The sequence below is a fragment of the Chlamydotis macqueenii genome, chromosome 15 (genome assembly GCF_036417535.1).
Source record: "Chlamydotis macqueenii isolate bChlMac1 chromosome 15, bChlMac1.mat, whole genome shotgun sequence".
Classification (NCBI taxonomy): domain Eukaryota; kingdom Metazoa; phylum Chordata; class Aves; order Otidiformes; family Otididae; genus Chlamydotis; species Chlamydotis macqueenii.
In genome coordinates this window covers 13,849,182-13,874,553 of record NC_141570.1, presented here as the reverse complement: position 1 = coordinate 13,874,553, position 25,372 = coordinate 13,849,182, and the positions used below count along the sequence as shown (strand labels likewise).

Sequence of the window (25,372 nt, the reverse complement as noted above, 5' to 3'; positions counted from 1 at the left end):
GGAGATCTCTCTCATGGCTCAGATAAATCTCAGCACACAGGGAGGACCGGAGCAGATTCCCTGTGTGACACGGAAAAATGTTTTCAGAACAGGTCCTAAAACCAGGATGTTCTCATCCCCTGGGAGGGGATGAGAACACCACCTTCTGTCTCTGCTTCCTTTGAAGTGAGGTGCAAAATGCCAAATAACTTTGCAGGGTGGAAAGAGGCGTCCTAACTGTCACACGCTGTATTTACCTGTAAACTTTTGTCCCACCTTGACGTGACATTTCAAGCACTGAGCTCTGCTGATGGGGAACTGCTGTGGGTGGGAAGGTTCCACCCCTGGGGTCAGAGACACAGAGAGATGAGAGAGCTCTTGCTTTTTCAAGTAACTCACGTGTATTCCATCATTGCGCTGAGGGAAGGAAGGGTTGGACCTGACTATAGACTTCAGATGGGGAGGAAAGCAAAGTACTTTGCTGATGTAAAAAAAGGGAAGGGCAGGAAAACAGCCTGGGCTCTTGTCTGCCCTGATGAACTCCCACCAAAAGGAACTCTTCTAATCAAGCACTGACTTCTGCCCCCGTGAAGACAAGTTGTGATGCTAAAGTAGAGCTACAAGAGAAGAGGCAACACACTAGACAAACTCCAGCTCTCGCGTTCACCTGAACACACTTCCACTGGTGACACCAGTATAACTCACTGAATAAAAGCCCAACTTTTGGCCCGTTTGAGTGCCTCAATCTCAGCTTGCTCCAGAAGTACCAGCATAATTAACAGGCTGATTTCATCTGGATTTCGTTACAGTGCTGTCTCACACAGCTGCTCTCAGAACACTCGAGCACAGCCCACTGAAGTCTGCGAACAATTCCCAGTGACACAGCTGAAGTACTGGGAGATGCTGCCCCAAAAGTGCTATTTGAGGGCCCCTTCACGAGTTTCCCACTCCCTTAGTGCAACTGGTGCTGCTCTTTGTGGAGGCAAGCCCTGGATTAAGTAAAGGATATGTTTAGGATAAACAGATTCAAACCAGATTTAAAATCAATTTAAGCGTCCCCAGAGCAGCTTTTCATCCCGTTTTATTAAGCCAAAAAAATCTGTTTGGACATAATAAAGTGCAGGGCAATCAAGCACACAATGCTCACTGGAGTGCGACTTTTGGCACTGCAGCGCATGAGGGCCAGTTCTAACGCAATTATGGAAACAACCGCGCTCCATATTACTGCGATTCTCATTACGGATAAACCGCTCATGCTTTGAGAGGCAGAAGACCGGCAATTCAAGTTTAATTTTCAAGTTTAATGAACATTATTTACCAAATCCTGAACTCATGCTGACAAGCGCTTTTCAAGTGGCAGGATATTAGCTCCCGGCCTGCAAGCTCGCCAAAGTTTATCTTTCCAGATGCCTTCTGGTCCTGCTACTAAAGGGTCAGAAGTCGTTATCACTTTCCTCTAGTGGCTCTGGCTTCCTTGCTCGGTGGCTGGATTTGCTCGGGGAGATTTCTATGCTGTCATCTTCCACATCATCCTCCTCCTCCTCATCTTCATCTAGGTCAATCTCACTATCCTCCGAGTCCTCCTGTAGGAAAGCAAACAATTAACGATCTGCTCAGTTCCCAGATGGCAGGACACTTTTGCCAGCTCAGAAGTAAAGGATGGCAGTGCCGGCTGGCGTTAAGCTGCTTCCTCCCCTGCACTGCGTAATCACACTCCTCATGCTACGGGGAAAGTGGTTTGTCTGGACTGGTACGGATCCAGATTTGGACTGGCTCTGGGCAGCAGCAGCAGATTCTGCAAGAGGCTTTGTTCCAGCTCAGGCTGCTGTGCTGCTGGCCTTCCAAGATATTGAAAAGCCAGAGCTCAGCCGCCTCTGGGAGCTAACGGCCCACGTGGCTTTCACCAGCAGCTCCCCACTTTGCTCCATTCAATTTATTGCAAACCTCCTTCCCCACTTCACAGGGCTGACAGAAACAAACTCCCTGACTTCTGCAGAATCTGTGGTTTTAAAAAGCTTGCAGCACACCTATCGTGAGACCGAAGAATCAGGGAGTAGTGAGAGAAAATTAACTGCAGGAGAGAAACCCACCTGAGCCTTGGTGACGATCCTGCGCGTGCCTGGCCGTGCTGGGGCAGATCTCCCCTTGGAGCACCAGAGTGGAAAGAATGGGAGAGGCAGAGCAGGGGAAAAAAAAGTACAAGAACATAAAAGAAAACAGAAAGTAACCAGAATGGGAGCAGGGGAGAAGGCAGTAAAGCCAGGTACAGCTCAGGCATCGTATGCCACGCCAGCAAGTGACAGAGGCTGGGCACACAGCTGCTGGCTCTGGGGCAGGCTGAAGCCTGCTCTGCTCTCAGCTCCATAACCTGATTGACTCTTTGAGGGATTCAACCCAGCCTCACCAGATCCCTTCCCTGATCTCAGGCACAGAGATGTAATGGTCCACAAGCAAGCCTCTCAGCCCTGGTGCCTGCTGTACCAAGAGGGCAGAGCCATGAGACAACTGAAGGTGCTGCAGTTTTGAGAGCAATAAGAAACTGAAGGCCTTGGCTTTCCACATCTAGATGTGCTGGGAGATACAGGAGAAAGCTGTGAACAGCAAAGTCAGCAGGGTAGAGAAATTGCAGAGGGTGACTATCCAAATCCGGGAAGAACACAGCCAAGGACAATGAGGCAGCACCGTGATGAAGGTCGCAACATCTTCACCTACGGCACTGGCACTCCTGACCCTACCGAGAAATGGCTCTGAATGCCAAGGGCATAAATCATTCCCGAGAAGGCAACAGCCAGCCTTCACCACATCCAGTCTGGCAGAAGCAAACCACAGAGCGTGGCCTGCAAGTTCTTTCTGGAGAAAAGGTGATGATGGGACGAAAGGGCAGCTCGTCCCTCTCCAGCACGAGACTTAACTCCCTTATCGCTATGCCTCCAGGTCTCTGCAACGGACACTTGACAGCAGTGGTAGCTTCTCTCTTCTGGCTCTGCCTGGAGGAGAAATAGCTTGCCCAGAGCTTTGCACGGCTAACCCAGCAGCGCCAGGCAGCCACGGCTTTTGTATGTGGTGGCAAACATTGGGAGTTTCCCACCATTCTTACATCCTGTAGAGGTGCGTTCCCCCATCCGCTTCTCTCCCATTTTAAACCTTCTCCTGGGGACCCTGGAGTCACGCTAGCTCACTTCTCCATCAACCTCCGTGTCCTGATCCAAGCCAGCTTGCTCCCTCAGGGTCCGGTGTCTGTAAGGGGCTTTTGTGAAGGGATTTCTCAAAAAGCAATTTTTTTTTTTTCAGAGTGGCTTAATTTCTATGCCACAAAGGCAGGGCAGTACTGAGAGCAGGTAAGCCCCCAGCAGCACAGGGCTTCTTACTGGGCCCAGAGAAGACGTCTGAACTCCTAGCTAGCTCTCCTCATCTAGAAAGGCAGCACTGGGTGGCATGTCTGCTGGGCAATGAGACGGAAAGGCTACATCTACACTAGGAAATCATTAGACAGCACAGGTTCAAATACCAGTTCACCATCATCACAGTTTTTAAGTGTTTGTACTATTCCCCAGCACGCTTTTGGTCTGTGCTGACTAGCACTCTCCAAAACAATATTCCTGCATCACTGGGGGAACAGGACTTCCCCACACTGCTCCCAGTTGGCAGCTTGGTGATGCTGTCTGTTAGCACAGGCCACTCAGAGGGCTCCAAGGAATGTGATTTTAGAGCAATACGGGCGATTTAGATCCATGCGTCTAACTCCTGCTACACTATACTGATCCCCTCCTCCCAGCACTCCGCCCCAACAGGTCAACAACACAGCATTCCCGCAGCCTGCGTGCTGCTACTTACACACTGCAGGCTGAGGTTAACGCACAGGGCACCGCACAGAGGTTCTAAGAGCAAAAGAAAAATAGGAAAATGTGCCTATGCAGATGAGAGGAGGAAAGGAGGGGAAAAGCAGGCCTCATATATGAAGGCTCAGCAGGTAAAAAGGTGTTTCTTTAGCTGAGGAGAGGGCTGCCATTCTAAAGCACTGTCACAGAAGCTCTGCAGGCACATGGGGTGGTTACTTACATCTTCCTCCGTGTCTCCACCTTGCATCGTTCCTATGATCCGCGCACCAGCTCTTCCTGCAAGCGCAAGGAGAATCACCATAAAGGCTGGCTCATGGTTAACGTCAAGAGAGTGAAATAGGAAGTTCAGGATTTACCTTCTGAAGGACTAAGCAAATGGCAGCGACAGGATGAGACCCCAATGCATGTAAAGTCACCCCCACCCCTTGTTAAGCCTCAGAGTTCAGGAGAAGGTAGAGGAGGGTAAGGCTGAAGGCAATTCCAATCAGGATGGTATTTTCAGAGCTGCCTTATTCCAGCATGACAGTTCTGACAGGACAAAAGGCAATTACATGTCAATACCACGAACACAAGAAACTGTGAGGGTGGTCAAACACTGGAACAAGGTTGCCAAGAGAAGCTGCGGCATCTCCATCCATGGAGATACTAAAACCCCAACTGGATGTGGTCCTGGACAACCTGCTCCAGCTGATCCTGTCTGAGCAGAGGGGTTGGACTAGATGATCTCCAGAGCTCCCTTCCAACCTAAACACTTCTGTGAGCTGGCATACTCCTTCCTTTCCTTTGGTGCACAAAAGCCCATCTTTTCCATGGGGCAAGCCTTCTGTCCTTCAGAGAGCTCGCTATGCTCAGATCCTTTCTGATATTCCAGCAGGGACTGACATCTCCCAGGAATCCTAAGCAGTGCCAAGGCAAACCTCAAAAATTTCTTGCTGAGAGTTGGCTGTGTAAATCTGAAAAGGCAGGTGGAGATCTCGGGGTTGTAGGGAGCTCACTGAAAAGGGAGAACACGCTCGCACCTTGCTGTGTTACTTTGGGCTACGCAGAGGATGCTAGCACGGTCTCCTTTACCAGAAGGGAGCCCGGAAGGTGTTGGGAATGGGTATCGCGGTGTTGAGACCGGAGAAATTCTGCGTGTGGGCAGACTGGGTGACTCAGCCCTGCTTTCTGCAGCCACCAGAAGCCACCCAGCGCCAACCGGATGCCTATTGAACAGTGCCACTGTGACCACCACATTTCACCATCTGTTTATCTCCTGTCATCTCCACTTTTCTCTATGCCAAATATGGATTTTTCCAATCGAGACAAAATCTATTTTATTTTTTAGCATGAAAACAGAGTAACTTTAAAATACGTTCTGTCAATCCTCTTGTACCTCCAAAGTACAGAAGAAGACAGGTCCCTTTCGTCCCCTTTGCAGACTGATTTGGGTTAGTTGTAGCAAAAAGCTCGCTAACTCAGCCAGAAGCCACCAAAAACCCCTTGCTGTGTCAAGGCAGATAATTTAAAGGATCTTACATCTTTAAATAAAAAGCAGTGTCCTCTATCCATCCGGTTGCTGATAACACAGGCAGTAGAGATGGAATTATAAGAAGATTCCCAGACAGAGGATCTCTCTTCAAGCTTTAGTGACATTTGCTCTAATATAAGCTAGACTAAACAATGTAAATTTGGAGATAATTACAAGCGACATCGTTAGATGACAACAGAATCACATTTTTGCCGAGCCTACAGATAGCTCTAAGAGTTTAACTACAATTTTGCTACGTAGAAGGCTCAGCATAAAGTGTTAGATAGGGGAATTATTACCTCAGAGCAGAAGGCAGCAGGGAGCTCCTAAAATCTCCTGACAAGACAAAAAGCTGAGAGAGACCCTGAATACAAAAGAGAATCAGGATATCGCACAAGGAGAGCTGATGAAATAAGACAGTTCAAAAAATGCCAAGGGAAGAGCTTAGAGAATACCAACAGAAGGTCTGCTGGGTGCTGCTCTTCCATCAGCGGACACAGTAAGGACATCTTAGGGGCATCTAACTGCTTCCAGTAGGAGAAAGACAAGAATCAGGTACCGGCAGACTTTGATCCCTACACTGGTTTAAGCCAGGAATGCCTCTTTGAACTGCTGACTGTGGGATCAGCAGCGTGAGGTCCTGCAGCACAACCCTGGGACGCTCACAGGGGATGCCCCAGGACGCAGAGGGCCTAGAGCTCAGGTTGCGCGCTGTGCAGTAGACTAAACAGGAGAGAAAGCAGATTTTCCACATTAGAAGAGCTTCCGTGACAAAGGAGGGAGCTTTTTTTTTTTTTTAGCTTTTACATCGTAAACCCCCAGGGTTTCCGTGTGTGGGAGACAGACTGACAGACAGCCATGACACGTTTCCGTGTGCGCGGGGCGGGGAGGCAGGAACCAGAGGAGTCATCTGCACAGGACACGGAGAGTGGGCAGGTACGGGGATGTTCGGCACTTGAAATTTCCTGGGTTAAATTTAGCTGGGCTCAGCTTGCTGCGGCATTAGTGCTGCACCACTCTGGCCACAGAGGCTCCCACAGCTTCCACACGGGAGAGCGCCTGTTATGTTTACTTACAGATAATGTGAATTCAGCCGGGACAGGATGTACAAAGTGATAATTAGGTAAAGCGTTAGAAACGAATGGACTGTAATTCACTGCGCCTTTGGATTCAAATCCAATCTCCGTGCATCACCACGGTTTACAGCTAGTGAGCTATCAAAGATCAGAAGTGAACGTGCATCCACGGCGTTAAGCCTGTGAGTATTTGCCATTTTTCCTCTGCGTGTGACGCTTGCCGTTGTACTAACCCATGCAGCTGCCTACAATGGATCCACAGGACAAGAATGATTTACATCTTCTTAGCCAGCAGTGGGTATGTGTTAACCCCCGCAAGAAGCGACACTTAACCAGAGAGGTTAGGACAACCTACCACGAGGGGAAGGTAGATTTGCAGCTGAAACATTTTGCACCCCGTTTGGAGATCTGAGTTCAGTCGCCAGCTCTTAATGCAAATTCACAGCGTGAGCCCAGCTAAAACACCCCCCTTCCCTCCGCATCACCTCCGCACGCAGAAAACTGTGATCAATCTTTCTGATCTGCATCTCCTCTTGGCACTGCGCTCTTAAGTGTGAGTGCAGCCCTTAGCACAAGGCCCTGATCTCAGCAGCATTTTCTAGGCATTGCCAAAGTACAATGATTAATTAAGCACACTACAGCTGCTGCCCAGATGAGCATACCTCTATTTATTTCTTACACCCTCCATGAAAAGGAAATCTGCTCAGCAGCGAGTCACCTCTCTCAACCCCACCGTTTCAGCTCTACAACATCTCCTCCTCCTCCAGGTCCAGGGTCGCAACGGCCATACTGCAGGCTGAAAGCGTACAGAAGCACCTCCTCCCTCGCAGGGAGCACTTCGCTGACACAAAGCACACAAAGAGCTCTGTTGGGGGCAGGTGCTGGGATAGTGGGAGGAAGCTCTATTTCAAGTTAAGACAAATCCATTTCTGCCAGTTCCAAACTGCAGTCCCTTTTTAGTGTTTCCACATTTGCCAAATTTTTCCCCTTGACTTCATACATTATCAAACAGCTGGAGAACTTGAATCCTGCTCACGTGCAGCGAAACACCTTCCTGCCAGACCCATTCCCTATGCCTCAGCCTTCTGCCACCATCATGGTTTGTGTGAAATCCAGACCCACTCCTCTCACTTCCACAGGCTTTGAGTGAAGGCAAACGCATCCAATGACTGCTGCAAACATCAGGGTTCATGAAGAACCATCAGGAAGAGAGCCAGCTTAGAAGAGAAGAGATTTTGGTTTCTGTTGCTCTGTACTTGTTAACTGCCAAGAAATCAGGTGGGGATTTTGAAAGCAGCTCTGGGGTTATAAACAATAATCACAAATCCCACATGGAAGAGTTCAGTGCCCAGCAAAGCCTGTCTCATGGCTGCTGTTCACATCTGACTCTCTTCTGCCCACTTGACGCTGTATCAGGCCTACAGCTCTCCCTTCTACACAGACACCAGAATCTATTTTGGCCTCTGAAAGCATGAGACGCAAAGCACCTGCAAGCCCCACTGAGTAGGTGAACAGCAGGTTCCTGACATTTTTGAGACTCGAGTCTTGCCATGCTAGAACTGCTGGCACATCAGGAGGACACCGCCAGTTTCTTGAAGTTTGCGTGTGCAACAGACCCTTGGCAAACCCTCCCTACTGACACTTACGTTTATCAAGCGTGGCATGATTCGGAACAAAACGTTTTCTTCTGTTTTTCAACAACGCTAACTCCATGTTGGCTGCAGCAGTGGGGAGACCCTGATCACAGTTTCTCAAGGGTTTCTGAGCAGACCGATTCGGGGGAATGACTCAGGAAGACCACCACATCCTGCACTAAGCTGCGTGCCAGCAAGATGCAGCTGTCCCTACGGATGAGGCTGAGAGATCAGGGATGGGATCACACAGCATTTGAATGGTGCCTAGACAACTGCAGTGGGCTTCAGCATGTTTTTCTTATCAAGACTCATTTCCACAACAGAGAAGGCGGCAACATTTTGAGAAAACCTGCAGATTTGTTATAATCTTGTACATAAAAGATAAATGCACTTGTATAAGTTTCTTGGTCTTGGACTCAGAGATCTGATTTCCTTTAGGAACCAGAGAGAAGGAAAGAAAGCCTAGTTATTTAACATGCTTTTTTAAAAATTCGGCAGGTGACAGCCACAGGAACTCCATGTGAACAAGACATCCAGCAAGGAACAGGCAGCTGTTGCACATTCCTAATTGAATCCCTCCACTCCCCTGCATACTGATGAGCCGCACGTGTGGCTCCTCCACACCTGGGGAGGTTAGAGGGAAGGAAAACAGTTTAGAAATTCAATAGCAGAAGTCTGAGCATGGTCATGAGCTGGAGAGAGAATTTCCACAAGCAGAGTCTGACCATTTCCACCAAGGACCAGGCTTTCCTACTTTTCAGCTTGGGTGCTACACAGAGGGATTTGGAAACAGGACAACACAGGCTCTCCTGGGAAGATTTCTTGCTACCATGTCAAAGCTCCAATTCTCTCTACAGGACTGAACAAATGAGGGCTAGTTCAGCCTCCACAACCTCCCCCCAGCACGCAAGGTACCTTTGGCCCTTTCCACCTGTCTGCCGCCCAGCTCCTACTTAATAACCACAAGCTCCAGCTTAAGAAGAAAACTGAGACAGGGAGGCTAAATATCACCATCGTTCTCAAAACACCAAGTATCTGCCACAAAGGCACCATCAGCGTGCTTTGGATACATGCTGCTCTGTATGCATATTTGGTTCCCCTTTATTCTCACCTGCTGCATCCAAAGATGTATTTCTTCTCGCTGCAGGCGAAGGCAAAGATTTTACCCACTCAGTAGCAAGCATGCTCGCTAACCTGGCTGCCAGCACATCGTTACCACACTGATCCTCCAGGTCAGCCCTGCAAAGGCGAGAGGCTCCAAGAGAGCTGCTCTCACTGTCTGACTTTGGACTGATTGTTTGTTGAGTTTTATAAAACTGTCTTCTGGCAAGAAAGACCAATTGGGGCTGAAGTTGGTACTGTTTCTGTAGTGAAATGGTCTCCGTGGTCCGAACAGGACAATAATGCCCCTTAACACCAACATTATAAAAGGATGAAAGATCCCGGCAGCGTGGAATAGAGGGTGGTTTACTATAGGCAGGCACAGTTCCACCGTTCTGCAAGCACGGATCATTTCTGCTTCACTCAGTAGCGTTTCCACTGCCTGCCTGGTCACAAGCACACTGTGTGCCAGTCCGCTCCGGCCCACCCAATCAGGCAGTGCTATCACTGCAAAGGAGAAGATATCCTGAATTTGCTCACGATGCCAAAATGCATTTCGGAGCTCTGGTCCAAATGAGACTGGAAAGATGGATCTGCAGGCGTAAGCACACCACCACTTCAAAATCTGCCACTTTTGGTAGCGCAGATGAAAAAATCCACTTCAGTTCAAGGGGAGACCAGACTCCTTCTTAGGAACAAACAAACAAATCCACTGAGGGTTAGACTAAATGAATGGAGATCCTGATGGGGGTGGAAGTAGTTTGAGAATGGGAGGGAACCTGAGGGAAGCCCCTACTCTCTTCCCCACGCATCTTCTTTCAGCCAGTGCTGGCGACAGAAGACCAGGCTAGCTGGACCTTACGCCTGACCCCAAACGGCAGCTTCTTCATTCCTAGGACAAGGCTTTGCACTCTTTACCCTGATATTCAACCCATCTGCACAGGAACAACCACCCTGCTGCAAACTACTGTTTTATGGCCTGTTTCAGGCAAGAGCTTTCTCTACATTGCACATGGTTGAGACCTTCAACACTGCAAGAATTTCTTTTTCTTTGGCGCTCTGACAAAACAAGAGTCTTACTCCAAACGCCATCACTAACTCACGGTTCGACTGCAGGGAAGTCCATGCATCTATTTTTTTTGCCTAACAGCCTCACTTCTCTATTGCCAGACAGAATAAAAGCGGGTATGAATTTTTATGCGCATTGACAGAGTTAAAATTAAAAGTTATCGATGATAAACCAATGTATTCTCTAGGATGACTGTCCTCCCAGCCATTTATTTTCACCTCCATGCCTGCTCCCTCCTTGTACAGAAACCTCCCTGCCCTTCCTAAAGCTGGGTTTCCTGTATCGTTGAACCAGAAGAACTGAACTCAAAGGAGACAGGATCTCCATAGCGCGTTACAGCTTCCTCCTTCACCTGCTCCTGCCTCTTCCTCTTTGCACGTGAGGAATAGGGGTTCGATTTTCTCTCCGCACCACAGGAGCTAGCAACCTGCCTTGTCTCCCCCAGCTAACACACTTTTCTGCTCCATGGGAGACTGAATCCTATACCTTCAAATCTTTTAATTGCCTGAAAGAATAAAACCAGGAGCAATATTGTCAAAGCTGCATTTAGTCTGAATTTTGCTGCATCGGGAAAAACCTGATGAAAGGACTCTTGAGGGCGAAAGCATGTTGATTTTTCTCAATTATACCAAGTGGCCTAATAAGAGAGATTATCTCTCCCTGAGAATCAATCTATAATGGCAAAACATACTGGGATACCTGTCCCCCTATTACAGCCAGAGCGAGGACGTCTTCCCTTATGATACTAATAACCTGGAAATTAGAGATGTAAAAGTGAATCTCAGCAACTACAGGAACAGACCACAGCGGAGCGTTCCTCCTTAGTCTGAGAGCAAACACGGTCAGAACCACCATCATGGAAGAAGACACAAAGCTTCAAAAGAAAGTGATTGAAATATCTTGAATTGAGTCAAGGAAAAAAGCAGTAATTAATAAAAATAATGTTCTTGTTAGCTGCCTTAATAATTAAATATACTTTAAATGCAAACTACCTGGGCTGAAGAATATGCACAGATTCTTGGTGTGTTTAACAACAAACAGCCAGTGAATGTTCAGGCCTGATTTCCTAAAAAGCTGATGCACCTGACATTAATCTCAGGTCCTGACATGCCTCCAGCACTTCAGCTGGTGAGGGTCACACAGTCAACCATCTGACTTCACTGTCGATGAGGGACCTGGAGCACAGGGGCCTCTCTACACAGATGGAGAGCTGCAGATCTGAGCCTGCTCTCAAGGCTGGGACTGCTCGTGATGTCAGCATGTGCTCTGGGTCAGGCTGCAGCTCCCAAGGGAAAGCTTTGGCCTGACTGGTGTGCCTTGGTACAGTCCACGCTTTTGCCCCAGTGTTCTGGACAAATAAGAATGGGCAGGACTGAGTGGGCTCACTCCAATTCTCAAGGTTGAGTTTTCCTAAGCAAAAACCGTCGACGTTTTGAACCGAAGCCAGCGGTATGGCCAGAGAGCCCGCTGTTAATCTCACAGTGTAGCTACAGCTAGAGCAGCTGGGCGACTTGCCCAAGATGATGATGAGTATCCTTAGCAAAGCAGGAAAGCGAGCCAAAAGTCCTTCCCTTAAGAGCCTAACAATGTTTGCATCTGTCCTTGCCAGCAGAGATTGCACGGGAGCACTGCAGGACTGAAATGTTGTGAGTCAGAATGGGGGGAACACAAATTTACTCCTTCTGGAGGACCTGTACGTGGCATCTCAGGAGCCATTCAACATACCAGAGCTGCTTCAGCAGCTCCCAGCAGGTGAGAGGCAAAAAAAGGACAGAGAGCTGAGGGAGGCCTCCGACTTACACAGACATCAGGAGAGCGAAGATGGGGATGGCGACTGTGCAGTCAGCAAACAGCACGCTCAGAGTACATGGAAGTCAGAGGATAATTATCTGCCAGTAGTAGTTCACTAAACACTAGGAAGAGACCTACGAAAGCAATCTAAATAGCACCGCAGAGAAAACATCTCAGGGATTTGAACTGCTTGCTTTATGTCTGACAAGCTAATGCTGAGTCTCCCATAAGTAATTAATGATAACAAAGCTCTTCCTGGACAAAATTCCACTTGGAACAAAACCTACAACTTTTATTACAAAGCTTTTTGCTCCAAAAACTGATATTAAGAGCTGGTTCTGGCTGCAGCCCATGCTCATATCACTAGGTTACGGTGTCCTCTGAGATGAGGCATCACAGATTGTTACGTAGTCACACCCAAAGATCTAAAAACCACATACAAACCTTCCCTTGAGAAACAGCGATGTAAAAATCCTTAGTGAATATTAGCATTTCTAATACTTTTCAAGAATTTCCAAGTTTGATGAAAAACAGAGGAACTGAGGATAAATGCTTGAATTATATTGACTGGAGAACTTCAGCTTCTTGCTCTGGTCTCAGTCAGAGAGGGGAGAGCAGAATTCAACTCATAAACCACAGAAATTTGCAGTTTATCTAAGTAAGAGGTTTCAGCAGAAGTAGTGGCACATGAAATTACCCAGTCGGGCACTTCATCCAAATCCCAGAGAGACTTTTGCTGATGGTCAATCACTCACTGCTAACAAGAATGCCGAGGAGAACTAAGCTGATTTTCTGGTTTCATTTTGCTTGACTACAGACCAAGCAGAACGTTTCTTTTTCTGCCTAAGTGAAACACAGACCCCCAGACAGACCAGGGTGCCAGAGGAATCAGCAGCCAGAGGCTGCAGTTCCACTCCACGTGAAGAGCAGCAGAAGCCAGGCGTCCTTTCCTGAAGGAAATCCCTCAGGTGTGTCGCACCCATGACTGTGTCAGTACAAGCGGCTTTATGGACTCGCTGTAGCCTCCTTTTGAAGGAGACCCTACTAGAACAGTGTCAAAAGCTAAAGGGAAGGAAATACTTCGCAATGAGAAATACTATGACCCTTCTAAGGCTTTGTATAAAGCTACCTCAGAATCTGCAAGACAATAACAAGGAAGGATTTTCCTCACATGGTACTTTTTTCCTTAATTTGCTCTCCTGACAGCACCATGTTTTTTTCCACAAGACACAATCCTTACAGCTCACAAGAACCGCGCAGTGCCAGTGTCCTTGAACGATAAGAGGGTCTTCTTACATTTAAGGTTACTCTGATCATTCCAGCACATCCTTCTGAATAAAGGCAACTGAGGTTACGATACCTTGCAGTAGAGTTTCCGTGGCGGTGTGGTGCTTCACAATCTGCCTGTCTTCCGCTTCACTATTGGATCCTTCATCCTCTTGAATCTCTACATCAGAATCATCGTTATCTGGTTAAAACAAAAGGAGAAGATAAGTATCACTCAAGCCAGCTCACAACTCAGAACAGCAGTTGGGCACCAGAGACGCTAGGAGTCTCCACATTTGTTTAAGTCCAAGACTAATTAAAAATGTGGTCGCAGACAGAGCATTGGTTCTACTGACAAGCACAGGGCAACAGCCAACGTCCATGCCGTAAGGAAGGCATCCTTCTACACATAAGTGCCAAAGAATGCGCAATATAAACGATTGTGTTCGGACAATCTTCAGGTGGTACCATAAAGCTCGTGTTCTAAATACACTCCCTGGGCATGAAGCATACGTGCAGTCAGCAGGTGCTATTTCAGCAACTGATTTAAAGATAAAAAGCTTTTAAAAGCATTTGGAAAGTGTGGTATTATTAATGCATCTCCTAGTCTTTTACCCTGACATAAGCAGTATCAAACCCTGTCCCCTTAGAATCATTGCCTTTCATTCAATCATAGGTTAGAAAAGCACAGCGAGACATCCCCAGATTAATGAAAGCAGTTACAGCCAAACCAGAGATGCCTGGAGAGACAGCAAAGCTTCCCAAGATGCAGGAACTTCTTCAAATATTTTCATAATCTGCCTTTGTTTTCTTCTTCCCTATCCAAACTAAAGCCTACTTCGCCCCTTACTCCCAGTTCCCCAGTCACCAAATGGGAACAAACAAAAAGGATTTGACTTAAATTGTCCTTCAGATGTTTTAAACGATGACAAAAGTCTTCAGATACTTAAAAGCACCCGTGAAGAAAAGGGAAGACTGTTCTCCATGTCAGCTGCACGAGTCCTGCCTTGAGGTTCACATGCATGGTCAAACCGATTCTCCTCTGAGCCTATTCTGAAATCAAAGAGCGGGTGGAAAGTTGGCGCAGAAGCGTGTGGGAAGTCTGGAGCAGGCTCTGCTCCGGTTAAGTCTCCTTCTATCCCATTTCTCCCTTTCTCCTCGTTCACACCAGCCTGCTTGTGCGAGCTCCTTGGCTCACGAAGACCAAGCTCTGCTTCCCAGCCGCTGCCCACTTGTGATTATTTACTGCCCTCAAACGCTCCATCCGTGAGCCGGATCCTCACTTCCTACCACCTTGCAAACCGCGTGACACCTGCCTGCAGGAGCTGCCGGACCAGCCCCGCCGTGGCAAACCCAGCTGGACTCCTCGCGAGGTCAGCGCCCCGCGTAGCAACAATAGCTGCTCATTGTTTAGGGAAAACTGGCAATTTTTTCCCAGGTACATTTAATTACACACATGTCTGAGCTGAAAATGGAAATGACTACTTTAATTATGATTAGTAATGAGCTAACACATCTTTGCAATATTTAATCATTGGGCAATTTACAAATATTAGACATTTTTTCCTAATCTTTTTCATTGCAATATTAAGTTAATGACAAAACAGCAAGGGATCTATTGGGTACCCTGGTAAGGTTACGAGGCTCCAGCAACATTAGCTACAATTTCTATTTGCGTTTCGCTTTCTTCTTTGGCGAGTGAAGGAATCACTCACGGCTGTGTGACCTGAATACTGTTTCTGTCACCTAGTATTCAGGAAAGCGAGGTTTTGTTCAGCTCTTGCCCAGGCAAACTCCTTGGGAAGAGCTACATGGAACCTAAAATGCAGGTTCATGCTCTGTGTGTTCAAGAGCGAGACTACCTCATCTGCAATGGCTGTTACTGGTACTATGAAAACGCCCTCCTCCTTATTTTGTGGGCTTTTTTCCTTCTTTTTTTTTTTGAGCAGCAATTCCTCCCTGTCAGATTTAGCCACTTGAGTTCATCCTGTTACGCAGCACTACCAGCCAGAGCTGAGGATGCTGCAGAGAGCCCCGCAGATTCCTTTGCCAAACCACTTCTATTTCATCCCCATTAGCACCTTCTGCCTCTCGCTGGGATCTCCTGAGCAGGAGCTGCCAGCTGAGATGGGAACTAATGGAGCAAGTGCTCTCCGCTGACAAGCCAAAGCGGCCAACCCAGCTAACACCGCACAGCGATGCCGTTCTGCTCTGGTTAGGGGCACGGCTGTAACAACACAGGGCACAAATTTTACACTTCACTTTTCTGGAAACCTTTGTTTTTAAACTTTTTGTGGTAACAGACTCTCAGATATAACGTGTAAAATATATTTCCCTTGGGACAAAGCAGTAGTAAGAAGACAAGAATAAACGGGAACGAATCTGCCATCTTCCTTCTGCTGTACGCAGCAGTGCTCTTCCCTAACGACCCACATCGATGGCTCAGTGCTCTCCTGAACCCTTCCAGCTCCCTGGAGCACACTCCTGGGCACTCAGCCATTTCTGACCCATTTTAACTCGAAAAAGGAAGCTCATTTCATCGTATAATTCCCTATAGTATCTTTTTGTTGCAAAGTGGGACATGCAGGAAGATCCCATGGTGAACAGAAGTGATACCTACTGCGGAGAGAGAACGAGTGGCTGGAAGACCCCAGGCTGCTGCTTTATGAAAGGAAATGGTTTAAACACAGCTTTCACCCACAGCCCTCACCCAGCCCTTCTCTTCTTTCCCTCAGGTTCTCTACGCTATTCTCAATCCCCTCTTTCTCACACTATTTCTTTTAGCCTTCTCCCCCACTAACTCAGAGGATTTCATTCTCGCCTGTCAGCAATGAAGCCATGGTTTTCCACCGCTCAGCCCATGTGTGGATGCCACAGAATACCTCTGGCAAGTCCCAGAAAACCAGGCCTTGCGCCTCAGCTCTACCTCTTCTCTTTCAAAGCACGCTTGAAAAGCCAAGCCAGTAGCAACTGTACACCCAGCTTTCATTTACGCCTCCAAAAGTCCTGGATTACTTTCCAATACAAATGAAGAGAAGATTGATCAGGTGAAGTATCAGCATAGAAACACAGCGCATAACTTCTCCTACTGAGCTGTGACTCTGAAACAAGTCTTGTTACAGATCTACATTGAGAGTCTGGATTTTCTTTGAGCAGTCTAGGCAGAATTCTGATGCACATACCCCAACACGAAGCATCGCTATAGGGAACGCACGCCAGAAGATCAGCAAAATGGCAGCCGCAAATGTAAATTCAGTAATGTTTCTACCTCAAAGCCTCCCGCGCACCACTTGGAAAGACATCGAGCACTTTTTACACTTAAAAAAATAAATGTATTGCTCTAACCCAGGCCTATCACCAAGCCCAGCTCTGTCCAGTATAATCATCAGCTGAGCAGAACCCTACTGGGCCAAAATCCCAAGGACACAGAAGCAGAACACATTACTGGAAATGTATTTCAATACAGAAGATAAAGACAAGCTGAGTCCAGGCTTCTTCGCAGGATTAAATGGCAGACTGGTCCAATGCTGGGTGACCTGTCCTAGCTAGAGCACTACAGGGTTCCACCATCCCTCATCCCTTGTTGTACATGCCCAGCGTGTCCAGTTTTCAATAAAATATTGTTGATATTCATAAAAAGGTGATAATTCAGAAAGTTTAATTTAACAACACATGGAAGGAAACTACTTGTTGCCCCAGGAGAAGTCACAACCACATCTGTGTCACACTGCGTAACAGGAATTACAAGGCGTCAATTCCAGGGAGACAAGGGACATTATTTATGGAGAAAATGTACATTCTCTTTAGTATCAGCATAAAACAACAAATATAATAAAGCGTATTACTACAAATTCCCACGTACTAGTACATGGAGTACAGAACACATGCTAACGAAGCTGGCTTATGAGACTTGCATGGGTTTATGTGAAGATTATTTGACTTTTCACAACAAATTGCTATTCAGTAATCCACACACCCAAATTTTGGCCAACGTTGGCAGCTTACTGGAGCCTAAGGCTGGTATTTTAACAAGCTCCTGTGTTTTTACTGTGAAAAGGTAATAAAGAGAACAACTCTATACACTGGGTTTGGCCCGTGTCCCCACTGCTGTGATTTACACGGAGAATACTGGCAAAATACCAGGCTACCCGAGAGAGAACGTACTGGGACTTTAAACTCCGCTTGCCTCACATTTCAACATCTCCATCTCATAAAGGTGGGTTTCAGTCAGCTAAATTAGTTTCATTTAAAGCAGTCCAGCTGCAAAAAGTACAGGTAACAACCGAAAAACACCGCTCTTGGAAGACGCGTTATTTGTCCCAAAGTACACCTACTTCCAGAAAAAGCCCGAGCAGATACCTGGACCGATAATACTGTATTTAAATGATTTAATTTTTGGTAATTTGCAATGCTCGAAGGAAAACCAGCATGATTTAATAACTTACCAGTGATTTCATTACAGATTTGTTAGTTTGCATAAATATTCAAGTAAACGTATCCAACTGGAAAATAAGAAGGTACCGTGGTGAAGATAATGAGCACCAAGGACATCGTTTATTGATATGCTTTAGAATTAGATGTAAGTGTTGTTTAGCATGTTCAATTTCATAATTAAATCACTGCTTTGAAAACACCGGCGCTGGCTCCACAGCAATTACTGGATTCAGCGGGATGTTGATTTTGGTGAAAAAACAATCATGAGAAAAATCAAGTGGGCAACTGACAGCCACTTGATCTAAAATGAAATCCATTTAATAATTAACATGAAAATTTAGAACAGGAAATAATAATTAAAAAAAAAAAGGGGGTGGATGCGATTTTAGTGTCATCAAAAGGAGAGGGAAGTTCAGTTCCCACCTGAAAGCCTCGGTTCTACCAAACCCATACTCACATTTCACTAAACTCAGAGACACTACTTGTGTACCTCAGCCCAAATACTTACAAACTCAAACAGGAAGAAAAGCCTTGATATATGAATAAATATATATTAAAAGTCAGGAACGTCCTTTGTCCTTAGCACAAAACTGAGATCCTTTGTCTGACTGCTAAGAAAAATTCATCCTGGTACTGAGAGCTGCTGGTCAAGGTCCAGACACGTGTGGCTCCTACTAACTTCAGCGTAAAGCCTGGTCGTTCAGAGCCGCGTGTACTCAAACCGGGCCAAACACACCAACAAACACCAACCAGCGGGCTGTAGAGGTCTAAGCGCGCTTTCTTACCTCGCTTGGTCATTTTGAAATGGTCTATAGCTACAATATCCAAACTCCAGTGTTTAACAGTAAGGATGATTAACCACTGCCCAGGGAAACAATAGGTCTCTGTCACTCAAAATAATTAAAACTAACTCTCAATGACAAGCTCCATTTAAACTGAGATTTGTAGTCCTGGCACGGGAATAAGTAGCTAAGATATTTTTTGGCCCATTTTATAGAGAGGTCGTATTCGGTGACCATAACTATATCTAATGATCTTAAAAGCCCCAAATCCATCAAAGTACTATTAAATTAGAACATGAATTTGCAATTATTTAACAAGCACAACACAAGACTATAGTGGACAAATTCCAAGTTTCTGTTAGAAGATGGATGGTCTGAGCACCTTGCTGGTGACAGTGGTGAGCATTAGCGATGTCATTCAGGCATCTCGTCCTTGTGGGACTCACCCAGACTCGCTGCCATACTTCAAATGCCACAGTTGTTGCAACGGGGCTTTTTATTTATCTGCTGTCGGATTTTAAAGCATCAGTTCTGGAGTAGAAGAGATTCAGTGCAGCACCAAATTGCAACAGCGTCACGTGATTTGCTGTCCAAATCTATTTGCTCTGTTTTAACTGCGCAAGACAACAGAGCTGAGCACATTTTGCTTGGCTGTCCGAAAACAGAATTACAGAAGGGTTTGTGTGGGAAGGGAGCGTTAAAGCCCACCCAGTCCAACCCCCTGCCAGGAGCAGGGACATCTCCAACCAGATCAGGTTGCTCAGAGCCCCAACCAACCTGGCCTGGAATGTTTCCAGGGATGGGGCATCCACCGCCTCGCTGGGCAACCTGGGACAGTGCTCCACCACCCTCAGTGTAAAACATTTTTTCCTTATGTCCAGTCTGAATCTGCCTCCCTCTATTTTAAAACCATTACCCCTCGTCCTGTCACAACAGGCACTACTGATCAGTCTCCTCCCAAATAAAGAGTTAGCTCGGCACGCAGAACCAGCTGAGGAAACACTTTGGTTGTGCATTGAGCAGAACTGAAGCTCTCCAGGAGCGCCAGTTAATCCTGTGGCTACTGCTGAACAATACTGAAGCAGTGCAAATTTCAAAATGCTGTGTAACATGGGTGTTTCTTCATCCTACAGACCGAGCAAGAGTACGCAGGGTGAGCTGAATGTAACAGCACAGGAGAAAGTGCTGTTCCAAAAAAAAAAAAAAAAAACAAAAAAAAACCAAAAAAAACTGGGCATAGTGTTACCTAAAAGAAATACAGAAAATATTCTGAAAAATTCAAAAGGTTTATGTTTATATTTTCAAACCAAAATATTTGACTATTTTTTAAACTGTAGTTTATACAGTTTGCTTTGAAACTGTCAAAAAAAAAAAAACACCTTAAAAAGAAAGAATGAGAAAAAACACAAGTGAAAAAGTGTGTAAAAAAAAAAAGAAAGAAAAATCTGTAAGTGACATAAGCTGACTACTCTGAAAAAAAAAAAAAAAAAGTATTTCAGTCTAGGAACATTTCCACTTGTTACTTTTTGCTCAGCAAACATGTTTTTTCAACCTTAGATGAACCTGAAGAAACTTCTTGAAGGTCAGTGACCTTCCTCGCCTTGTCGTCTCACTCCAAACCATTACCAGAGAAACTCTTCACATACCTACAGCTGACAATAGCTCTATCAAAAGCTTTCACAGAGGGCAGCGCTTCACCTGAGCAGTGTCTAATATGATGTTTGAGAGGCACTGTTCCATTAACCACAATGAAACCAAGCCCTGAGTTTCCGTCAGTCGGCATTTCTTACCCCGCACCAGCCCTGGATGCGGCTCAAGGGCAGCACGCTGTGAAAAACACCACATCCTGTATTGGTTTCTCTAAGAGCATCTTATGTGAAAGAAAATTACAAAAATAACAGTAATTTACTTACTGCTCATCACAAAAACACTTCTGTGCTGCTGCAAATCCTTAATTGCATTTATTTTCATCATGCAAACAATACTCAAAGCCTGATCTGTATCTATAGGTCAACATCTTTATGTAACTTAAGAATGGTTTTTTTATATAACTTAGGGTTAGCTTTTCTTTTTTTCTGGTTTTACGGAGATGCTCCGTCAGAAAATAGAAGATGATTCGCAATGTATGCTAGCAAAGAAAAAAAGAACCAGGTTGTTTCTGAATTATACTAAACATTTTTGCAAATTTTATGCACGTACCACATCCATTGGCTTGCTACCTTGTTAACACAGACTGGTGCTAATCAAACTACATTCCACCACTCTTTACAGGATTTGTGTTTCTCTGGTGTTAGTTCAGCCTGAATCTCAACTGAGAGCTGTCCAGAACTCCTGCTGCAGGTAAATGAACTGTTAATTTGCACCCCTTCGTACCAAATTAACAGGAGATAAAGGTCAAAGGCTCCAGACAATGAGAGAACTGCATCAATTAGATGGTATGTGAGAAGGTAAGAGTGCTTACAGGGACAGAGTGGATGCTGACTTTTATCAGTTAACCTTAACAAATTTATCACCGGACTCCAGCCCATGCTGTTAGAAGAGCCTCATTAAGAGTTTTGCAGCTCTCTGGGGCAAAGTTTAACGAGAGTCAGAGAGTCCCTTGCAGGAGGTGCTGGCCCCGTGCCACCCTTCTGCGCAGGAAAGCAATGAATTTGTTCCAACAAAGCTCATCTCTACCACCCCAGACCTTGAACATCCAGCCATAGAGTCTTGAGATGGTGAGAGACACCAGGCCAGCCTGCCTGCCTTCCTCTGAGCCCGGCTGAGAGGGGAAGAAACAAACTCTTCATCTCCAGATCCTCTTCTGTGAGCAAGGCCAAGTCAGAGCAGGGTCTGCTTCAACAGTCCTGCGAGCAGTCACGATGTATTTGCTGGTTTGAAGGCCTAGACAGCAAAGTCCTGAGTTTTCTGACAAACTGAAGGTGTAAGACAATGCAGCACAAAAGCTCTTGGCTTTGTGTGTGAGGCATTACTCAAAAACGCAAGCGGAATAAGCATGTACTTTTTCCTTCCCAAACCTGCTTCAGAAAGATGTTTCTGATGGTGACAAGCCCTCTTTGGTCTTCCTTGTGTCTGTCTCATTAACAGGGCACATATTGTAGCACGCAGAATCTCCAAACACAGGCGAAAGAAGGTTTAAGTGCTCACGCCTGTAGCACTTTGCACCATGTCCCCACAAAACAGAAAACGCTCACAGTGATAAAATCACTGACTGCCAGACCAAGGCCGTAGGGCCCTCGGGAATCCCCTGCGGCAGAAGCTCCATCCCTTATCTCACTTCACATTCCTGGTGTGAGTTTCACTATTAACCTTTGGGGGAGCGGTGGAGGGCAGGCAAAGCTGTTCAGCGATGCTGTTCCTTTGCTTCCTCTTTGAAAGATCCTTCTTGTGACTCGGAGCTTGAGATCAATGTAACCGCTCTGTAAAAATATCCCTAATATCCCTAAAAATAATAATATCCCTAAAAAATATCCCTATGCTATTTAAGACACTAACCTCTGCATTCTCTTACCAAAGCAAGTGTATTGGTTTTGAATTGTATAAAGGGCATAATTGAACTAATTAAGGAGGAGAATTGAACTAAGAGGAGGAGAGCAGGGTCTGGTCTAAGGGGATAGCACTACCTGGTACCTGATGTGTTAGCAAACTGGTCTCAGAGAGCTTTACAACATTCATTAAATTAACATTACGGCACTCGGTAATGAAAGTGGGGAAACAGCCTCCGAGAACCAAATTTATTGTCTCGGTTACACCTCTGCAGACTTCCACACTGTATGCAGACAGAGGCAGAGCGGAGCTGACAAAGATGACTTGATTTTCCAAGGTGATGGGACAGTCAACAAATGAGCCAGCACTGAAAAACAGGATCTTGGTACTCTTGTCACTAGAAAAATTACTAATTATGATAACTAAATACCTGAATAAAGATGTATTGCGGCAGTATTTTGAAGTCATTAAAAGTCATAATCACGTATTCTTAGGTGGCAGTTAAATCACTCACTAAAAGGCAAGATTCATATTATTTCACTTACGCAAAATGACTAATAGTTTTCCAAGGAAAATCCACAGACAAGGAGAAAGCAGGTCAGCAAATTTTCATGTTATACTTCATAATGCTAATTACTGATGATAGATGATGTTCTCCTCTTGAACTTATTTACCCTGGAAACTGCCAAATAGCAGGACCTGGACTTTTTCACTCAAGCAAATCTTTGAAACCATTCCACATTCCTGTAATTTATATTACAAATCCTATGTTTCAGCTAAAACCTCTTCATTTTTTACTGCATCAACATAAGAAGATGAGATCAAAGATAGGCAGAAATTAGTGAATTTCCTCTTTTATGAGCTTGCTCTGAAAATCTCTGCCAGCAAACAAACTGTGAAGCGCAACTTTTATGTCCTTACTCCATTTCAGCTTTCATGAACTCTCCCTCTGATCCTGAGAATTAACTCCCCTTCTACCTTTTCCCCACTACCATATAAAAATGCACATATTGGAATATTAAATTCACAGGAGTAATTAATGAGGAAGTTCTTCCTGATGCTTGGCTCAAAAGCAGCAAAATCTGGTTTGTTAGCTTTTAGCAGAATCTCAAGAGGTTATTATTCCCTTCTGATCCTCAGCTAGAATTCTAATGAATTAAAAGCAAGTTTAGAAAAAAAAGAAAACACCCAAATTTTAATTGCATTCACATTTTGCAGATACACTAAATTCAAGCAAGTGCAAGCAGGCAAACGTGGTCCCCGCTTTGCAGAGCAGTGGTATTAAAGAGCATTTCAAGATTAGAGTTTTTAATCTGTGAGAGTTTGTTCGCAAATCAGCCTTTCATCAGCAATGCCATCGTGCTGGAAGAAGGGCTGTGCCCACAGCTAGCCTGTACAGGCTTTGATAACAGCAAAACGTAGCCTAAAATCTGCTCACTGCAATTGCACGGCATGTTTCGCAAATGACTTCCATCCCTCAGTACCGCAGGTAAAATTCACCAGGCAGAGGAGCATTTCACAGAGGCGAGGTTCCCTGTTTCGCTGCTGTCCTTTTGAAATCATTATCAGTCCACTTTTTCTAATATAGCCCGTTGACTCTGTCATCTATCCCGTGTCCCCTCCGCTTCAGGCTCGTAAGTGGATACTCACACAGAAAATAGCCAGTGCTTCACAATTTTTCTGCTAATACAAAAGCGATGAAGAAGTCCCACTTACTTCCACTCTTGAGCAGGCGCTGTTCCTCTTCCTTCAGCCTTTTCTGTGTAAGACGTAGCATGTTTGCTGCTTCCTGTGAGAGGGGAAAACAACCGAATTAGAAAAGCTGCCACACTGCCCGATCAAGGAGCTAACTGGATGGTCCTCCATCAACAGTTAAGGACACTCACAGGCAGAATGAAGATAGAAAATTTCAGCACTGAAAATATTTTATGGAAAAAAAGGTCTTGAAACACAGGAGCTTCTACTTACTTTGCACAAGAAGTTCAGGATATAAAGCACGTCCCCAGGTGAAACAGCATGCTGGAAATCAGCCAAACATTCCCACTGGCTGACACCTCACTTACCACGTGGAAAATAAGTTCACTTGTCTTTATGCCACAGAAAATTACTGCCCTTACAGAACGAAAGGGGCTTTCTTCGGAAAGCAGGCTTTGGTAGTTGTTTTCAACCAACACTCCATTAACCAGAAGTGTTTTCTGAAGTGATTGCAGCTTCATAAGACACAAACCAAACCAGAATAAATTCACACATTTCCATGCATGTAAAGAAAGTGGGAGCAAAAAGCCCTATCAAGATGGACAAGTACAGCCATTTTCTATGCTATAGCGCTCAAGTGCAAAGGAGAACCACAACAGTAAGACCGGTCAGGATGGTTTGTTGATTTTCTTTTTTGAATATAGCAGGTTGTTAGATAAAAATGAGAAACACTATTGTAACGACAGCATGACAAAGTTACCACCAACGCAGTTCAGGGCAAATGGAAGAAGGCAGGTAGAAGAGCGGTTGCTGGGCTGAAGAAGAGAAGCAAATCACAAGTCTCAACCCATTCAAATGAAGGGCAATGAGAACAGAAAATGGTGCAAAAAGGCCCACAAGGACTTGTAAATTGTAAGTCTTGCACAGTCAACTGAGTAAGAAATGTGACAGCCCAGAAGGGAAGAAGCAGGCTCACGGTGGTGGGGCAGTGGCAGTTCAGACAGACATTCCCATTCCAGCATAATGGATGAGTAAGAAAACACGGCTGGCTCTGTAGACAGTAACTGATGAGAGTCATTTTCATCTTCCGGGATGCGTGCACTTGCAGAGCATCACACACCTGGTAGGCCAAAGGGACTATTTGATTGCTGAACACCACAAAGCAACCGTAGGAAGTGTTTCGTTGAGGTCATGAAGTTCTCCATCCAGCTAGGACTAAAATCTAGCAAAGATGCCAAGACACTGAGCTTTAGGAACTAAGGTTCGCTATTGCAATAGCAGCAGACAGAAAAATATATTTTTAGTGACATCTAGTTTAAGTTTGGGTAACGTTAGTGGTGAATAGCAAACTAAACTATCGATAGAGTAGGCAGGATACGAACGCAGACAATCAGATTCAGATAGAACCTACAAAAATAAACAGGTGGCAAATAATCAATGGAAGGATTCAGACCCAAATTTTGCTCATTTTAATCTCTTCTACAATTCCAGTCAAGCAAGACAAGTAGATGGTAATTCTAATTAACAGTGGATTGAACTAAGATTTTTCTGAGACTTTGATTTCCTATGCAAAATATGCATACAATTAAAAAAAAAATAAGACACCTGTTGCTCTGACATGGTCAAATCTGCACATTTACATTTGCAAGAAGGAAACATGGGCTTAGCTGGAATATCCGTGGGACAGAGGGAAGCAAGAAGAGCATCTGA

The 25,372-nt window shown here is 45.5% G+C and overlaps 1 protein-coding gene across 2 annotated transcripts in view; it reads right to left on the bottom strand.

Moving 5' to 3' along the window:
- Nucleotides 1–1,259: 1,259 nt before the first annotated feature.
- Nucleotides 1,260–25,372, bottom strand: part of IFT38 (intraflagellar transport 38) — a 65,639-nt gene continuing 41,526 nt past the window's right edge. The window contains exons 9-13 of one of the 2 annotated variants that reach the window (XM_086759893.1): nt 23,684–23,756; nt 13,360–13,467; nt 4,039–4,094; nt 2,070–2,123; nt 1,260–1,562 (exon numbers count right to left, since the gene is read on the bottom strand). In XM_086759893.1, coding sequence (XP_086616019.1) covers nt 1,413–1,562; nt 2,070–2,123; nt 4,039–4,094; nt 13,360–13,467; nt 23,684–23,756 — 441 coding nt within the window. In that variant the 3' untranslated portion in view covers nt 1,260–1,412. The remainder of the gene's footprint in view (nt 1,563–2,069; nt 2,124–4,038; nt 4,095–13,359; nt 13,468–23,683; nt 23,757–25,372) is intronic. The other variant, XM_086759894.1, reaches the window with a different exon arrangement.